We start from the raw sequence: 17,936 nt of genomic DNA on the forward strand, positions 1-17,936 counted from the left end.
GGCTGGGCGTGGTGGCTCATGCCTGTAATCCTAGCACTTTGGGAGGCCGAGGCAGGCGCATCACTTGAGGTCAGGAGTTTGAGACCAGCCTGGCCAACATGGTGAAACCCTGTCTTTACTAAAAATACAAAAATTAGCCAGGTGTGGTGGTGCATGCCTGTGATCCCAGCTACTCGGGAGGCTGAGGCAGGAGAATTGCTTGAGCCTGGGAGGCGGAGGTTGCAGTGAGCTGAGATACTGCACCACTGCACTCCAGCTTGGGTGACAGAGCGAGACTCCGTCTAAAAAAAAAAGAATATACATACTGTTTTTCTAGAAGATGCCACAGTTTCTTCCAAATTGGCTGTACCAATTTAAGTTCCTACAATTTGTGTTTAAGAGTTCCCACTTTTGGCCGGGCGCGGTGGCTCACGCTTGTAATCCCAGCACTTTGGGAGGCCTAGGCGGGCGGATCACGAGGTCAGGAGATCGAGACCACGGTGAAACTCTGTCTCTACTAAAAATACAAAAAAAAAAAAAAAAAAAAATTAGCCGGGCGTGGTGGCGGGCGCCTGTAGTCCCAGCTACTTGGAGAGGCTGAGGCAGGAGAATGGCGTGAACCCGGGAGGCGGAGCTTGCAGTGAGCCGAGATTGCGCCACTGCACTCCTGCACTCCAGCCTGGGCGACAGAGCGAGACTCCGTCTCAAAAAAAAAAAAAAAAAAAATAGTTCCCACTTTTTCCGGCCGGGCGCGGTGGCTTACGCTTGTAATCCCAGCACTTTGGGAGGCCGAGGCGGGCGGACTATGAGGTCAGGAGATTGAGACCACGGTGAAACCCTGTCTCTACTAAAAATACAAAAAAAAGTAGCTGGGCGTGGTGGCGGGTACCTGTAGTCCCAGCTACTCGGAGAGGCTGAGGCAGGAGAATGGCGTGAACCCGGGAGGCAGAGCTTGCAGTGAGCTGAGATTGCGCCACTGCACTCCAGCCTGGGCGACAGAGCAAGACTCTGTCTCAAAAAAAAAAAAAAAAAAAGTTCCCACCTTTTCATGTTCTTGCTAACACTTACAGTTATCAGATTTTTAAATGTTTGCTAATCTGGTGGGTGAAAACTGGCAACCTATTATCATTTTTTTCCTTTTCATCATTTTTATGAAAAAAAAAATCAAGCATATACTGAAAGGAAAAAGTTTGATAAATCCCTATGTGCCCGTCAGCTAGCATGTACAATTACCAACTCTGAGCTACTCTTTTATCAATGATACCCTACTCATATCTCTCACTCCCCCCAAGATCATTTGAAGCAAATCTCAGAAATCACTTTATTCCTAAATATTTAAGTATGCATCTCTAAATTATTAAAATTTTTTTGGTTTTGTTTTTTGTTTTTCTGAGACGGAATTTCACTCTTGTTGCCCAGGCTGGAGTGCAATGGCGCAATCTCGGCTCACTGCAACCCCTGTCTCCTAGGTTCAAGTGATTCTCCTGTCTAAGCCTGGGATTACAGGCGCCCACCACCACACCCGGCTAATTTTTGTATTTTTAGTAGAGATGGCGTTTCACCATATTGGCCAGGCTGGTCTTGAACTTCTGACCTCAGGTGATCCACCCGCCTCGGCCTCCCAAAGTGCTGGGATTACAGGCGTGAACCACCACGCCCAGCCTAAATTAATATTTTACCTTTTACTTTGTGTTTTTTGTGTTTTACTCAGGAAGTCCTCCCCTACATCTGTATTTTCTTCCGTATTTCTTTTCATATTTAGGTCTTTAATCCACCTGGATTTTTTGTGTGGGTTTTTGTTGTTCTTTAGTCAAAGATCCAATTCTTTTTTCTATTTAAATAACCATCACTGACTAGTCCATCCTTACCCCACCCCTACTGATTACGATGTCACTGCTGTCACATATTGTCATATGTGGGGGGCTGTTACTAGGTTCTCCAGTCTCCTCCCTTTATCTGTTTGTGTATCCCTGTGCTGGTGCCACACTGGCTTGTTCACTGTTTTTAATAAGCCTGGACCATTTATAGGTCAATTCTTCCTGCTCTTCTTATCCATCAAAAATCACTTTAACTTTTCTTGTTCCTTTACTTTTCCATATAAATTGTTTATTCAACCATCAGGTTCCAGGAAAAAGCCTGTTAGTATTTTCATTGGACTTACATGGAATTTATAGATTTTGAAAAAACAGATATTTTCATCAGTCTTCCTATTCATAAAAATAGTATGTCTCCATTTACTTACGTCTTTAAGTGTATTTCAATAAAGCTTTCTATCTTTTCCACATTGGTCAGCTCCTCTTTTTATTAGAATTATTCTCTAGCATTTCATATTTTCTGTTGCTGTTGTAAAGGGTAATTTTACATTTTTATCTATTACTGACATAAAGAATTGTAATTTATTTCACATATTCATCTAGTATTAAGCAGCATGCTGAATTACTTAATTCTATATGACTGTAAACTTTGCAGGGTCTTGCTGTTGCCCAGGCTGGAGTGCAGTGGTGTGATCGTGGCTCACCACTGCCTCGACCTCCTGGGCCCAAGCAATGATTCTCCTATCTCAGCCCTCTGAGTAGCTGGGACCACAGGCCTGTGCCACCACTCCTGACTAATTTTTGTGTACTTTTTGTAGAGATGGGGTTTTGCCATGTTGCCCAGGCTGGTCTTGAACTCCTGGGTTCAAGCCATCTGCCTGCCTTGGCTTCCCAAAGTGCTGGGATGTCCTGTTGGATTTTCTATAAACAGTCATACAATTTGCAACAGAAAACAAAAACTTTAGTTCCTTTTGTGGTTCCTAAGGCCTCCAATAAAACAGTGACAATAGCAGCCATCCTTGTCTCATTCCTTCCTTAAAAGGAATGCTTCACACATTTCTCCACTAAATGTGTACGTTGTAGGTTTTCTGATACATAATTTTTTCTTTCTTTCTTTTTTTTTTTTTTTTTTGAGACAGAGTCTTGCTCTGTCGCCCAGGCTGGAGTGCAGTGGCGCAACCTTGGCTCACTGCAACCTCTGCCTCCCAAGTTCAAGCTATTCTCCTGCCTCAGCCTCCCAAGTAGCTGGGACTACAGGTGCGTGTCACCACACCCAGATAATTTTTTGTATTTTTAGTAGAGACAAGGTTTCACCGTGTTAGCCAGGAGGGTCTCGATCTCCTGACCTCACGATCCACCCACCTCGGCCTCCCAAGGTGCTGGAATTACAGGCATGAGCTACTGCGCCCAGGCTTTTTTTTTTTTTTGAAGAATTTAAGATTGGAATTAATTGCTCCTCGAATGTTTGGTAGACTCATTTGTAATACCATTTGGGCCTAGAATATTCTCTGTTTTTTTTGAGACAGAGTCTTGCTCTATTGCCCAGGCTGGAGTGCAGTGGGATTACAGGCATGAGCCACCATGCCTGACCAGAATATTCTTTACTGTAAAATTTAAAGCTATAATTTCAATGTCTTGAAGTTATAGATCTATTTAGATTTTCCATTTCTCCTGGAGTCAATTTGGTATAAACAGTCAATAAAGACTACAAGACCAGTTTAAGTAGATTTTTCAGTTTGAGTGTCCTGGATCATGTACACAATCATGAATGTGAAGTCTGTCTGCATGAAGAATCATCTGTGGTTATAAATTCTTAGGAGGTTTTTTCCTTCTTCCCTCTGGAACAACAGTTGAAGCAGGCAAGTTTCCTAATCACCTTCTCTCCTTTAGCAGGGCAGCATTTTTCTTTTTTAAAAATAGTTGGCCCGGCCAGGCATGGTGGCTCACGCCTACAATCCTAGCACTTTGGGAGGCCAAGGCGAGCAGATCACCCCAGGTCAAGACTTCGAGACCAGCCTGACCAACATGGCGAAACTCCGTCTCTACTAAAAATACAAAAAAATTATCTACGTGTGGTGGTGGGTGCCTGTAATCCCAGCTACTCAGGAGGCTGATGCAGGAGAATCACTTGAACCCGGGCGGCGGAGGTTGCAGTGAGCCGAGATCGCGCCACTGTACTCCAGCCTGGGCAACAGAGCGAGGCCTGTATCCAAAAATAAAATAAAATAAAATAAAAAATGTTGTCCCCTTCATTGAGCTAGTGGACCTTCAGGGATCTTAGCTCTATGGAAATTTTTGTATCTTAATTCCTCTTTACATAAGCTCAAGTCTTGTCTCTTGTCCCTTGAATCGTGTCCTACACGTCTAGAGATCAGCAGTGGCCCTTAAAATAGCTTCCACCTTAAAAATCCCCTTACCACTCTATAGATTCAAACTCCCACATCATTTTTGGTTCTTGCAAATTTTACTTTTTTGAGAGCTCAGCAATGTAACTAAAAGAATGTTTTAAATTTTACATCCAGAATGTAGCTGACTTGTTTTCAGTTTAGTCTGTCATAATCCCTGAAATGGAAGTGGGAAGTATCCAGTCCTTCTTTAGACTAAAAAAGAAAAGATTTGGGAGGTTTTTTTTTTTTTTTTTTTGAGACAGAGTCTCACTCTGTCACTCAGGCTGGAGTGCAGTGGCGCAATCTTGGCTCATTACAACCTCTGCCTCCAGGTTCAAGCCATTCTCCTGCCTCAGCCTCCCGAGTAGCTGGAATTATAGGCGCCTGCGGCCACACTCAGCTAATTTTTGTATTTTTAATAGAGATAGGGTTTCACCATGTTAGCCAGGCTAGTCTCAAACTCCTGACCTCAAGTGATCCACCCGCCTTGGCCTCCCAAAGTGTTGGGATTACAGGTGTGAGCCACCGCACCTTGCATGGGAGAAATTTTAAGATTTCTAGAAAACAATTGAATAGGGCTTTATAATAAATAAGTAAGCTAATATAGCATTGTCTAGTAGAACTTCCTTTGATAATGAAAATGTTCTCCATCTGTGCTCATACGATAACCACAAGTGGCTACCAAGCACTTGCAAAGTGGCTAGTGTAACTGAGGAAATGAATTTTAACTGTGCTACCATAAAGATTCCTTTCACTCTGAGGTCTGGTATTTAATAGAACCTCTGGTAGCTGAGGCTTCCTATGAGCTCATCCTTTCCTTGAAACAGGCATTCTTTTTTTTTTTTAGAGACAAAGCCTCGCTCCCTTGCCCAGGCTGGAGTGTGGTGGTGTGATTATAGCTTACTGCAGCCTCAAACTCCTGGACTCAAGTAATCCTCCCACCTTAGCCTCCTGAGTAGCTGGGACTACAGGTGTGAGCCACCACATGGGGCATGAGCCAGGCTTTTTGAAGAGTAGAATTCTGGTTTTATATTTTAATCAAAATTATACTCATATTGATGGGTTTTGCCGCTAATGAATACATTTCTCTACTATTTCATTTCAAATGTTTCTCTTTTGCTCATTATATTTTAGCTACACAGGTCATTCCTTTTTTTTGAGACAGTCTTGCTCTGTCACCCAGGTTGAAGTGCAGTGGCACGATCTTGGCTCACTGCAACCTGCAGTGAGTTCAAGTGATTCTCCTGCCTCAGCCTCCCAGGTAGCTGGGATTACAGGCGCACACCACCACACCCGGCTAATTTTTGTATTTTTAGTACAGACTGTGTTTCACCATGTTGGCCAGGCTGGTCTCGAACTCCTGATCTGATCTGCCCGCCTCGGCCTCCCAAAGTGCTGGGAAAGTGCTGGGATTACAGGTGTAAGCCACTGTGCCCGGCGGTCATTCCTATTTTTTAAAAATGTCAAGCACATTACTGCTCTAGGGTCTTTGACAGCTAATATTTACTCTGCCTGGGCTCTTCATATGGCTGGTATAGCTGGTTCCTTCTCATCTTTCAAGTCTCAGCTCAAATGTCACCTTTTGAGAGGCTGTCCATGATCATCTTATCTAAAGGGCTTGGCCGGGCATGGTGGCTCATGCCTGTAATCCCAGCACTTTGGGAGGTGGGCAGGTCACCTGAGGTCAGGAGTTTGAGACCAGCCTGGCCAACATGGCAAAACCCCATCTCTACTAAAAATACAAAAATTAGCCAGGTGTGCTAGTGTATGCCTGTAATCCCAGCTACTCAGGAGGCTGAGGCAAAAGAGTCACTTTAACCTGGGAGGTGAAGTTGCAGTGAGCCAAGATTGCGCCACTGTACTCCAGCCTGGGTGACAGAGTGAGACTGTCTCAAAGAAAAAAAAGGGTGGGGTGGCTCCTATCCCCAGGCTCTTTCACACTGTCCAGTTTTGTTCTATTAACAATACTTGGCCGGGCACGGTGGCTCACGCCTGTAATCCCAGCACTTTGGGAGGCTGAGGTGGGCGGATCACGAGGGCAGGAAATCGAGACCATCCTGGCTAACACGGTGAAACACTGTCTCTACTAAAAATACAAAAAATTAGCCGAGCGTGGTGGCGGGCACCTGTAGTCCCAGCTACTTGGGAGGCTGAGGCAGGAGAATGGTGTGAACTCGGGAGGTGGAGCTTGCAGTGAGCTGAGATCGCACCACTGCACTCCAGCCTGGGCGACAGAGCCAGACTCCATCTCAAAAAAAACCAAAAAACAAGAAACAGTACTTAATCATTATTTTGTTTACCTCATGTACCCCATTTGAATATACATTTTATGGAAGAAGAGGCCTCAATGTCTTGCTTAGAACTAATAGCGGCTGGCACATGGAAAATGGAGACTTGGAAAGGTTAAGAGACTTTTCCAAAGTTGCACAGCTAGTCAGTGTTGAGGCCCGACTTCATGGCTCTCAATTCTGGGCTCTTTTTGTTAAAGCATAGCTACTTTGGCAGGGTGCGGTGGCTCACGCCTGTAATGACAGCTTTTTGGGAGGCCCAGGGGGGCGGATCACGAGGTCAGGAGTTCGAGACCAGCCTGGCCAACATAGTGAAACCCCGACTCTACTAAAAATACAAAAAATTAGCCGGGAGTGGTGGCAGGCGCCTGTAATACCAGCTACTCAGGAAGCTGAGGGAGGAGAATCGCTTGAACCTGGGAGGCAGAGGTTGCAGTGAGCCGAGATCGCGCCATTGCACTCCAGCCTGGGTGACAGATCCTAAGTCTCTCCTAACTGCTTTCTGCATCACACACACACATACACAAAATAGTCTTTTATCCAACTCCTAATCTGTATGTCTGGTAGAAGTAATCCAAAAATCAAACTAACACATGGTACACTTTGTTATTGACCAAAAACTGACTGTAAATTGCATCTTGTTGCTAATGTTGAAAATGGCAAAAACTGTCCCACACCCATGAGATCTGTCTGAAAACCTAAACTCAAATCACTGGTAAAATCAATGTGTGGCTGACTGAAGCGATGTAAGTACCAACTCCTTTTTTTTTTTTTTTGAGACGTATTCTCGCTCTGTCACCAGGCTGGAGTGCAGTGGTGCGATCTCGGCTCACTACAATACTCTGCCTCCCGCGTTCAAGCGATTTTCCTGCCTCAGCCTCCCGAGTAGCTGGGACTACAGGCGCGGGCCACCACGCCCGGGTAATTTTTGTATTTTTAGTAGAGACGGGGTTTCACCATGTTGGCCAGGATAGTCTCGGTATCTTAACCTCGTGATCCGCCCACCTCGACCTCTCAAAGTGCTGGGATTACAGGCGTGAGCCACCGCACCCGTCCTTAAGTACCAACTCTTCACAAAATTTAGATCTGTTAAATAACACCAGCGAAAAACGGGCTAACCAGAAACAATGGTCACCAAAGAAACCCTCAACAGCAGAAGTTACAAGTAATAATTTTATATGGCAAAAAAAAAAAGAGAAACGAAACCCTGGGAGACGATTCATACTGCAAATCATATCCCCGGGTAGCAGGGCAGAAATACAGGCAAACCAGATAGAGAGGAGGGGGATGCCTCTAGCCCGGAAATAAGTGGGTGTTGGAAATGGTTCTTCTGGCCATATTCGTTTACCTTTCTTGTCAGCAGAAAAGTACTGAGTCTACAAAGTAAAAAACTGACCATGATGAAAATTCCTGCAAAGTAATTAAAATGGGAGAAAAATGGAAATGGCTTAAATACTCGGTATAAAAAATCGACCAAGGAATCAAATGGGCTCACGGATTTGCGTCAGAAACGTTGCTTCCCCGATAACTGGTCAACGTCGGTGTAACTATGATTAAAATGTCAGTATTCAAACAAGGCCTCCAACACTCCCGTGGCCCAAGGGGGTCTTCGGCTCCCACCCCGGGGCGTGGGCCTGGGGGTCCCTCTTCACTGCGCAGCCACCTCTAGCCCGCCGCTTTCGGGACTCTCAGCCTTCTTTTCCCTTCCCTGAGGGCCGGCCGGCACCACAACGGGGCCAAAAGCAGTAACTTGGTTGAAAGGCGCGCCCTGGGACAGGTCAGCGGGCTCCGCCATGCGCGGCACGCAGCCCGCAGGAGCGGGTGCCCGAGCAGGGTACGCCGGGAGTCAGCAGCCCAGCCAGGCCGCTAGACTCGGGCTAGGGGCGGGGCCAGAGCAGGGGGCGCAGGCGCACACCGCCTCCCGGGCAGCATGGCGGACGCAGCTCCTCAATTCGGGAAGAGAAAGCGCGAATTGGACGTGGAGGAGGCCCACGCCGCCAGCACTGAGGAAAAGGAGGCAGGAGTTGGAAATGGTACCTGTGCTCCTGTCCGCTTACCGTTCTCCGGCTTCAGACTGCAGAAAGTGCTGAGGGAGTCTGCGCGGGACAAAATCATTTTCCTACACGGGAAGGTACCAGGAGGCAACCCTGAGGTGGGATGCGGGAAGCAGTGAACCAATCATCGCCTCGAAGGCAGATTTTTTTCGGATCTCGGCTGGAAAATACCAATCATTATCACTCGAGGGAGGCGGGAGTGCGCCACTAGAATGCATAAAGGGGCGGTGAAAGGCGGCAAGATTGCCCTTGAAATTAAGGCAATGAACACATCTAGCTCTAATTTTTCTAATGTTTCCTTCACTAGAAATATCTACTAGGAGAGTGCATTGCAGATTAAAGATCACATGTTACATTCCCCAAGCCATTTATCATCCATTTATGTATATAGGGACTAGGAACCCAGTAAATGTTAGATGTCTCGCTCATCCCTGTTCCTGGAAACGACATGAGACTGTAGGAGATGTGATCTCTGCCTTACACGACTTCAGCCCTAACAGGAGAACAACATATTATAATTGTTAATTCAGTTCTACGCACGCACTTTCACGCATGCCAGATACTAAGCTAGGTACTGGGGATGTGGAGATGAAAGTTACCATCCCTGATCTTCAGGACTACGGAATATTTCTGGCGAGACAGATACACACAGCTTGCTCCAATACCAACGTGGTCAGCAGTCTGGCAGGGGCTGAGGGAGAGATGGAGACCATTCCAGGAACTAGTGAGGAGGCCTAGCCAGGGCAGATATGGGGGTTCCCCAGAACTACTAGCAGGAACAGCAGGAACTCTCACCTTTGGGAGGATCAGGGAACCTTGGCCTAGGCTTCCACGAGTATCTGGTTTTTAAATTTTTATTTATTTATTTATTTATTTATTTATTTATTTATTTTGAGACAGAGTCTCTCCTCTCTGTCGTCCAGGCTAGAGTGCAGTGATGTGATCTCGGCTCACTGCAACCTCTGCCTCCTGAGTTCAAGCGATTCTCCCTGCCTCAGCCTCCCAAGTAGCTGGGATTACAGGCCCCCGCCACCATGCCCAGCTAATTTTTGTATTTTTAGTAGAGACGGGGGTTTCACCATGTTGGCCAGGCTAGTCTCGAACTCCTGACCTCAGGTGATCCACCTGTCTCTGCCTCCCAAAGTGCTGGGATTACAGGCGTGAGCCACTGCACCCGGCTTTTTTTTTTTTTTTTTTTTTTTTGAGATGGAGTTTCGCTCTTGTTGTCCAGGCGGGAGTGCAATGGCACTATCTTGGCTCACTGCAACCTCCACTTCCTGGATTCAAGCGATTCTGCTGCCTCAGCCTCCCGAGTAGCTGGGATTACAGGCATCTGCCACCATGTCCAGCTAATTTTCGTATTTTTAGTAGAGATGGGATTTCACCATGTTGGCCAGGCTGCTCTTGAACTCCTGACCTCAGGTGATCCACCCACCTCTGCCTCCCAAAGTGCTGGGATTACAGGCGTGAGCCACTGTGCCGGGCCTTGTTTTTTGTTTTTGTTTCTTGTTTTCTGTTTTTTGTTTTTTGTATGAGGTTCTGTCTGTTTCTCTTAGCCCAGCTGTCTTCAGTGTGCAGCACCTGTTGAAGGTGTTAGTCATGAGAGCCTTTGAGCTAGGAGTCACTTGGCAGACCTAGGTTCTAGTTTCTGTTTCAATGCTGACTGTTCATGTGACCTTGGGCAAGTCACTCAAGGTCTGTTTTTCATCTTCTGAAATGGGGAGAACTTGACAGAGGTCTTGTAAGTCTAAAATGGAAGACAACTGAGAAGGCTTGTATTCTGGGGAAGAAAGGTGTGAGAACTCCCACAAGGATTTGGGTGAAGATGCCTTCTCTGGCTGGGCGTGGTGGCTCACACCTGTAATCCCAGCACTTTGGGAGGCCGAGGCAGGCATATCATTTGAGGTCGGGAGTTCAAGACCAGCCTGGCCAACATGGTGAAACCCCATCTCTACTAAAAATACAGAAATTAGCCAGGTGTGGCAGCATGTGCCTGTAATCCCAGCTACTCAGGAGGCTGTGGCAGGAGAATTGCTTGAACCCAGGAAGTGGAGGTTGCAGTGAGCTGAGATCATGCCATTGCACTCCAGCCTGGGCAACAGAGCAGCACTCCATCCCCCCCCACCCCCCCCCCGCCAAAAAAAAAAAAGGAGATGCCTTCTCTGAGAAAAGAAATGTGAGTGCCATTGGCTAGACTTCCCCAGAGGGAAGACTTCAGGGAAGGAAATCCCAAGTACCGGGATTTCAAAGGCCCTGGAAGCTTCTGTCTTGCTCTCCAGAGTCTCATCGTGGTTCTGCCCTTGAGCCCACTGATGATGCCTCTGCCCACAGGTGAATGAGGCCTCTGGGGATGGGGATGGAGAGGATGCTGTTGTGATCCTGGAGAAGACGCCATTTCAGGTGGAACAGGTGGCTCAGCTCCTGACTGGCAGCCCTGAGCTCCAGTTGCAGTTCTCCAATGATATCTACAGCACCTATCACTTGTTCCCTCCAAGACAACTGAATGGTGAGCAAGAGGTGGCCAGGGTGGCTGTATGGAGGGAGAATGGGATGGTGGGAAATTAGGTGGTATGGTGACCAGACTCTCTATACCTGATTTGCATATTCTAGTACAATAGGGAGATTACTTCCCTAGGGGACATTTGGCCATCGGTGAAGACATTTTTGATTGTCAGAATCGGGGGTGGTGGTGGGGTGTTGCTTCTGGCATCTAGTGGGTGGAGACCAAGAATGCTGCTAAACACCTTACAATGTACAGGACAGGCTCCCACAGCAAAGTAATGTCAATGGTGCTGAAACTCAGAAACCTGGCCAGGCACGGTGGCCCACACCTGTAATCCCAGCACTTTGGGAGGCCAAGGCGGGCAGAGGTTTGCTTGAACCTCTGAGGCAGGAGAATTGCTTGAACCTGTGAGGCGGAGGTTGCAGTGAGCCGAGATCGCACCACTGCACTCTAGCCTGGGCAACAGAGTAAGACTCCATCTCAAAAACAAAAAATCTATTATTCTATCCCATGAATCACATTCTCTCCCTAAAACATACTACACTAGAACAAGGTTTCTCTCTTTTTTTTTTTTTTTTTTTTTTTTTTGAGATAGGGTTTTGCTCCATCACCCAGGCTGGAGTACAGTGGCACAATCTCGGCTCATTGCAACCTTTGCCTCCTGGGTTCAAGCGAGTCTCCCACCTCAGCCTCCCAAGTAGCTGGGATTACAGGTGAACACCACCATGCCCAGCTAAATTTTGTATTTTTAGTAGAGATGAGGTTTCACCATGTTGGCCAAGAGTCTGGTCTCGAACTCCTGACCTCGTGATCCACCCGTCTTGGCCTCCCAAATTGCTGTGATTACAGGTGTGAGGCACCGTTCCCGGCCAGAATAATAGATTAGTCTACTAATTGAATGATAAAAATTGTCAACAACACTTAGGAAATCCTTACTATTGTGCCAGTCAGCATTCCAAGTAATCTACATGTATTAACACAGTTAATCCTCAAAACAGCCCTCTTGTAAGGAGGACTTTACGAACGAGGAAACCAGTTTTTGAAAGGTTAAATAACTTGTCCAAAATCCCACAGCCAGTAGGTGGCAGGAAAGCTAAGCTTTTTCAGTAGACCGGGGTCTTGCTCACTATACTCATTCTGTGGGCCGGCCAGCATGTCTGGTGCTGCAAAAATCAGTCACTTCCCTGAAGGAACCTACTTTCTGGTGGGAGAGACAACTAGTGAGATCAAGGGGGATGGGAGAGAAGGGCAAGAACTCGTGGGTTAAAAGGCAGAGATTTGTTTTTCATTGCAAGCATTTCTTAATTTATTAAAAAGAATATTCCATGCCAAAAGCCGGGTGTAACGTGCATTTTTTCTCAAGATGGTTAGATTTTGTAGGCAGCTTTGTTGGCAGCATGAGGGAGACTGGTTGACCTTAAAGATTCCTTCCAACCAGCAAATTCTGGAATCTGTTTTACAGCACATGGTGACTTTGTCATATCCTTCTGTCTTCTTGTTTGCCCTCCAGCATTTAAGAGCAGTCTGGCATTGCAGATATCCTGCCCCACAGTCTTTTGATAGATATTCTTTTCTGCCCTCCATGAAAGGGTGCTATTGTTGTCCTTTGTAAATATATGTGAACACTTGATGGTGAGACAAGAAAACCTTTCATGACTTAATGCAAAACAGCCTGTCTTCCATTGAGCGAAAGCCAGATTAATTGGTGCAAGTTGATGGAAATGGACAGCTGTATTTACTTTCTCAGGCATTGGCGTTTAGGCAAATGTATTCCTTAGCACAGGGCGGCAGAAGAATGACAGAAGGCACCATGGCCAAACACAACTTCGGGTGGCCCCCGCATTAAAAGCTCTGGGGGCTATTATTTTACTGCCACACCCTTTCCCTCACCTTCCGAAATCCCTCTACCCACCCTCCCCACCCTTGGCCAAAATTCAGAAGGTTCTGCCCAACAGATGAACCCTGTGGAATTCACAGGCTCTCCTTTTTGTTTTCCCAGTCCTCCTGTGGCATTGCACACAAATGGAGGTAGTCCCTGCCCACTCTTCCTGTTTCTATTGTTTTTCCCAAGATAAGCACTGAAAGAGGCAGTGGGTTATTGGCCCACCACAAGTCCTTGTTCCCACTCAGAACCCCACCCACCTGGTAGCCTCAGATCTTAGTTCATCTTTTCTTTTCCTGCCTTCTTTTTTTTTTCTGAGACGGAGTTGTGCTCTTGTCACCCAGGCTGGAGTGCAATGGCATGTTCTCGGCTCACTGCAACCTCCGCCTCCCAGGTTCAAGTGGTTCTCCTCCCTCAGCCTCCCAAGTAGCTGGGATTTACAGGCACATACCACCAAGCCCAGCTAATTTTTGTATTTTTAATAGAGATGGGGTTTCCCCATGTTGGCCAGGCTGGTCTCGAACTCCTGACCTCAGGCGATCCAAAGTGTTGGGATTACAGTTACAGGCATGAGTCACTGCCCCTGGCCTTCCTGCCTTCTTGGCATATAAGTCATCCCTCAGTATCCACTGGGGATTGGTTCCAGGACTCTGCTCGGATACTAAAATCTATGGATCCTCAAGTCCCTGATATAAAATGGTGTAGTATTCACATGTACCCTAAGCACATCCTCCTACCTGCTACAATGTAAATGCTATGTAAATAGTTGTTATACCATGTTTTTTAGGTAATAATTACAAAAGTCTGTGTTCAGTACAGATGCAATGTCCTTCTTTTTTTAAGTATTTTTATTCTTCATTTGGTTGAATCCACAGATATGGAACCCACAATATGGAGGGCCGACTGTACATGCGGTGCCTTTCACTCCTGCTTTTCCTACCAAAACTAGGGATGGGGATTTGGAAGTCGCAGTGGTTTGCTTCAGGGCTGGGTTGCTCCCTTGTTTAGCTGCACACCTTGTCCCTGGGTGATATTCGAGGTCAGGATTGGCAAACTTTTTCTGTCAAAAACCAAAGAGTAAATATTTTAGGCCGTGTGAGGCACAAATGGTCTGTCTCCTCTTCTTCTTTTCCTCCCATCTTCCTCCCCAACACCTTCTTCTTCTGCCTTTTCCACCTTCTCCTTCCTTCTTCTTTTTCTCAACCCCTGTGAAAATGAAAATATCACTCTTGGTTTGCTGATTGTAAAAATAGAGGCCCAGCTGGCCATAGTTTGTTAACCTCTGTTCCAGATTTTTACCACTCAAAGTGTGGTTTGTGAACCAGCAGTATTGGCACCACCTGGGAGCCTGGTAGAAACAGAATCTCTGCCCCGTTTCAGACTACAGAATCATTGGAGTCTGCACTTTAGCACAACTCCCTGGTGAGCCATATGCACGTAAAACTTTGAGAGGCACTGGTCTTTAAAAAAAACACCATCTGTATGCCGGCGACACCCACCTTTATTTCTCCATCCTTGACCTCTCCAAGAACTCCGGGCTCATATTGAAATAAACCCCTCCTTGACATCTCCATTTGGAGGTCTTATAGGTGCAATTCAAGAATCCGATGCGCTAATGTACTTAAAAGCACTGAGCACATATTAAGTAGTAGCTGCTATTATTAGTCTCATGTGCCTGGCCCCATGCCGCGTACTGTAGCTTCAGAGATGAGTAAGATACCATCCTTGTCCTCACAGTCTTGTTTGGGGTCAGGGGTGGGGACATAGTGGTGAAAAGAGGAGAGTTTGGTCACTGCCTGGATATAAGGGGTGAGGTCCTCGAAGGTTGGAGCCATGTCACCCATATTAGGTGCTTTCAATAAGTGAAGAATGAACCCACAAACTGACCTATGTGTAGATTTGTTTTCCTGTGGGCTGGGCATTCCACAGCCACAAGGTGGCAGCATTGCCAAAATAGTCCTGTGGCCCACTCCAACTGTCCTCTCTGTGGGACGGCCAGCTAAGTCAGAGCCTGGGACCTCCCTCTCCAGTCCCAGCCTTGGAATCAACTCAATGCTGCCCACCCCGAGGGCCCTGAATGTGCAGTTCCTGCAGCCTCAGCCCTCTGTCCCCCTGCATGGTTGTGCCTTTGAGTTTTTCTGCTGTCTCTGGCTGCTTCTCTAGACCTCCTTCCTAGAATACTGTTTGCCTACGGGAGCCCCCACCCCTCATTTCTGAGCTGGCCACAGTAGAAATCATGGGCTCAGCTGATTTTTTTCTGGTATTTCTCTGGTCACTGGCAACTTTCTTTTTCTCTTCAAGTCCGGAGGCTTTGCAATCTCCTCATTCATTTATCCCCACCACGTTCTCAGCTGACTGCAAGAGGCTGCTCCTGTGAGCCACTCACCTTCCAGCTGCAATGTCCATCCCCATCCCAATGACATAATGGAGAGAGCATGGGCTTTAGGAGTTAGTCATGCTGGGGCACTCATGCTTTCTCATGGTGTGCGCTGGGGCAGCAACGTGCTGGTTCTGAGTTTTAGCACAGCGCCAGTGCTGAGAACGAGCCTCACGTCCGACAGACCTGGGTGCAAATCCTGCCTTTGCCATTTGCTAACCATGAGGACCTGGGACATTTCTTTATTCACTTAACAAATGTGAAGTGTCTGCTATGTGCCAGCTGCTCTAGTAGAAGCGAGGTCTGTGTTGGTGAAGATAACCGATGTCTCCCTGTTTTTGCAGTTCTAGTGGGGAAGGCAGACAGCCAACAAGGAAGCAGATGTCTGAGTGGCCATGAGCAGGAGAGAGCCTACTCAGACCAGGGCTCTAGGAGGGCTCTCTGCAGTGGGGATGACACCCAGGCTGAGACCTGAAGGAAGGGAAGAAGCCAGCTGTGCAAAGAGGGGAGAACACTGTGGCCTGAGGAACAGCATGTGTTCTGGGAATGGAAAGAAGAACAGAAATGAGGCTGTTATGTCAGGAGTGATGGGGTGGGATGGTGGCAGGGGTGTGTACTACAGATGAAGTTGGGGAAGTAGCTTCAGTTATTTTCTCTGTTAGGTTAGAAACTGAACTTACCTCAGTGGGACGGTTATGAAACAGATAAGGAAGTTTTCACAACTTTCTTTAGCCACTGCCCGCAGTGAGAGATACGTTTCACATTATGGTCTATTACACATGGACTAATAGACATGAATAGAAATGAAACTTGTTTTTTTTTTTTTTTTTGAGACGGAGTCTCGCTTTGTCGCCCAGGCTGGAGTGCAGTGGCGCAATCTTGGCTCACTGCAAACTGCGCCTCCCGGGTTCACGCCATTCTCCTGCCTCAGCCTCTCCGAGTAGCTGGGACTACAGGCGCCCGCCACCACGCCCGGCTAATTTTTTGTATTTTTTAGTAGAGACGGAGTTTCACCGTGGTCTCGATCTCCTGACCTCGTGATCCGCCCGCCTCGGCCTCCCAAAGTGCTGGGATTACAAGCGTGAGCCACCGCGCCCGGCCCTGAAACTTGTTTTTGAGACGGAGTTTTGCTCTTGTCGTCCAGGCTAGAATGCAATGGCGCGATATTGGCTCACTGCAACCTCCGCCTCCTGGGTTCGAGTGATTCTCCAGCCTCAGCCTCCCGAGTAGCTGGGATTACAGGCACCCGCCACCACACCTGGCTAATTTTTGTATTTTTAGTACAGATGGGGTTTCACCACATTGCCCAGGCTAGTCTTGGACTTCTGACCTCAGGTGATCCACCCGCCTTGGCCTCCCAAAGTGTTGGGATTACAGGCGTGAGCCACTGCATCTGGCCAGAAGTGAAACTTTAAACAATACTTACCCATCCGCTATGGCATACTCTCTAGTATTTTCTATCTAGTTTCAGTCTTATTGGTTTCCTTTTTATTTTTTAATTTTTAAAATTATGTATTTATTTTTGAGGCAGAATCTCTCTGTCACCCAGGCTGGAGTGCAGTGGTGCGATCTCGGCTCACTGCAACCTCTGCCTCCCGGGTTCAAGCCATTTTCCTGCCTCAGCCTCCTGAGTAGCTGGGACTACAGGCACCCGCCACCACGCCCAGCTAATTTTTTGTATTTTTAATAGAGATGAGTTTTCACCACGTTGGCCAGGTTGGTCTCAAACTCCTGATCTCGGGTGATCCACCCGCTTTGGCCACTCAGAGTGCTGGGATTACAGGAGTGAGCCACCACGCCCAGCTGGTTTCCTTTTTTAAAATGCTGGTCTTAATCCCCTAAATCGACTTCATGGCCACTGTCCTGGATTAGCACCCATTAAGAGAAGGTGTATAGAGCACGTGGCACAGTAGCTGTCATATGGTCTGTATCCAATAAGTGTAATTATGGTGTTGCCTGTTATTTTTTTCCACCTTTCAATTTATGTGAGCTTTAAATGGAATAATATATATAACATGGAAAAGTGACTGGCTCTGCCCATGGGTAGGTTTCCTTTCTTCTTCTTGTTGCTGTGTGGCACATGTGAGGAGCTAATGGCCTGAAGGCTGGCATCTGAGAGCTTCCTCTGACCCTCCAGGCCGGGCAGGGCCTGCATCTCCTTTCTGCCATAGCTGTCACCCTGCAGCCTGTCAATGGAACCCTTTATTGCGGTCTGTTCTCTTTTACCTGGGGAAGAAGGGGGAGATAGCAGGGAGAGGGGTGTGACTCAGAAATCCAAGCTGCCTCTTGAAAGGCCAATTGTTTCCCCATGTAAACCAGGAAGTGAAATCTCAAGTTCAGAAGAGGAGACAGGCATTTGTGAGTGAGGCCAGGGCGGGGAGCAGAGGGATGGGATCCTGGGAATTGTTTCTCTGGTTGCAGGGAACTCCCGGTACTGTAGCCACAGGCCAGGGTTTTCCGCTCTGTGCTATTTGCAGAGGCAAAACCCGGACCTCCTGAGGGAGGGGTGAGTTCTTGTTTGGAAGGAGCATTTTTTTTTTTTTTTTGAGACGGAGTCTCACTCTGTCACCCAGGCTGGTGTGCAGTGGCACAATCTCGGCTCACTGCAGGCTCCGCCCCCCGGGGTTCATGCCATTCTCCTGCCTCAGCCTC

General features: G+C 47.3%; 1 protein-coding gene across 2 annotated transcripts in view; it reads left to right on the forward strand.

The window, feature by feature from the left end:
• Window positions 1–7,249: 7,249 nt before the first annotated feature.
• The window catches only part of DCPS (decapping enzyme, scavenger), a 43,973-nt gene continuing 33,286 nt past the window's right edge, over window positions 7,250–17,936 (forward strand). Inside the window, exons 1-2 of one of the 2 annotated variants that reach the window (XM_055273701.2) lie at window positions 7,250–8,599; window positions 10,854–11,028. In XM_055273701.2, the coding sequence (XP_055129676.1) occupies window positions 8,399–8,599; window positions 10,854–11,028 (376 nt within the window). In that variant the 5' untranslated portion in view covers window positions 7,250–8,398. Of the gene's footprint in view, window positions 8,621–10,853; window positions 11,029–17,936 lie in introns of both variants that reach the window. The other variant, XM_055273700.2, reaches the window with a different exon arrangement.

The sequence above is a fragment of the Symphalangus syndactylus genome, chromosome 3 (genome assembly GCF_028878055.3).
Source record: "Symphalangus syndactylus isolate Jambi chromosome 3, NHGRI_mSymSyn1-v2.1_pri, whole genome shotgun sequence".
In the NCBI taxonomy this organism is placed as follows: Eukaryota; Metazoa; Chordata; class Mammalia; order Primates; family Hylobatidae; genus Symphalangus; species Symphalangus syndactylus.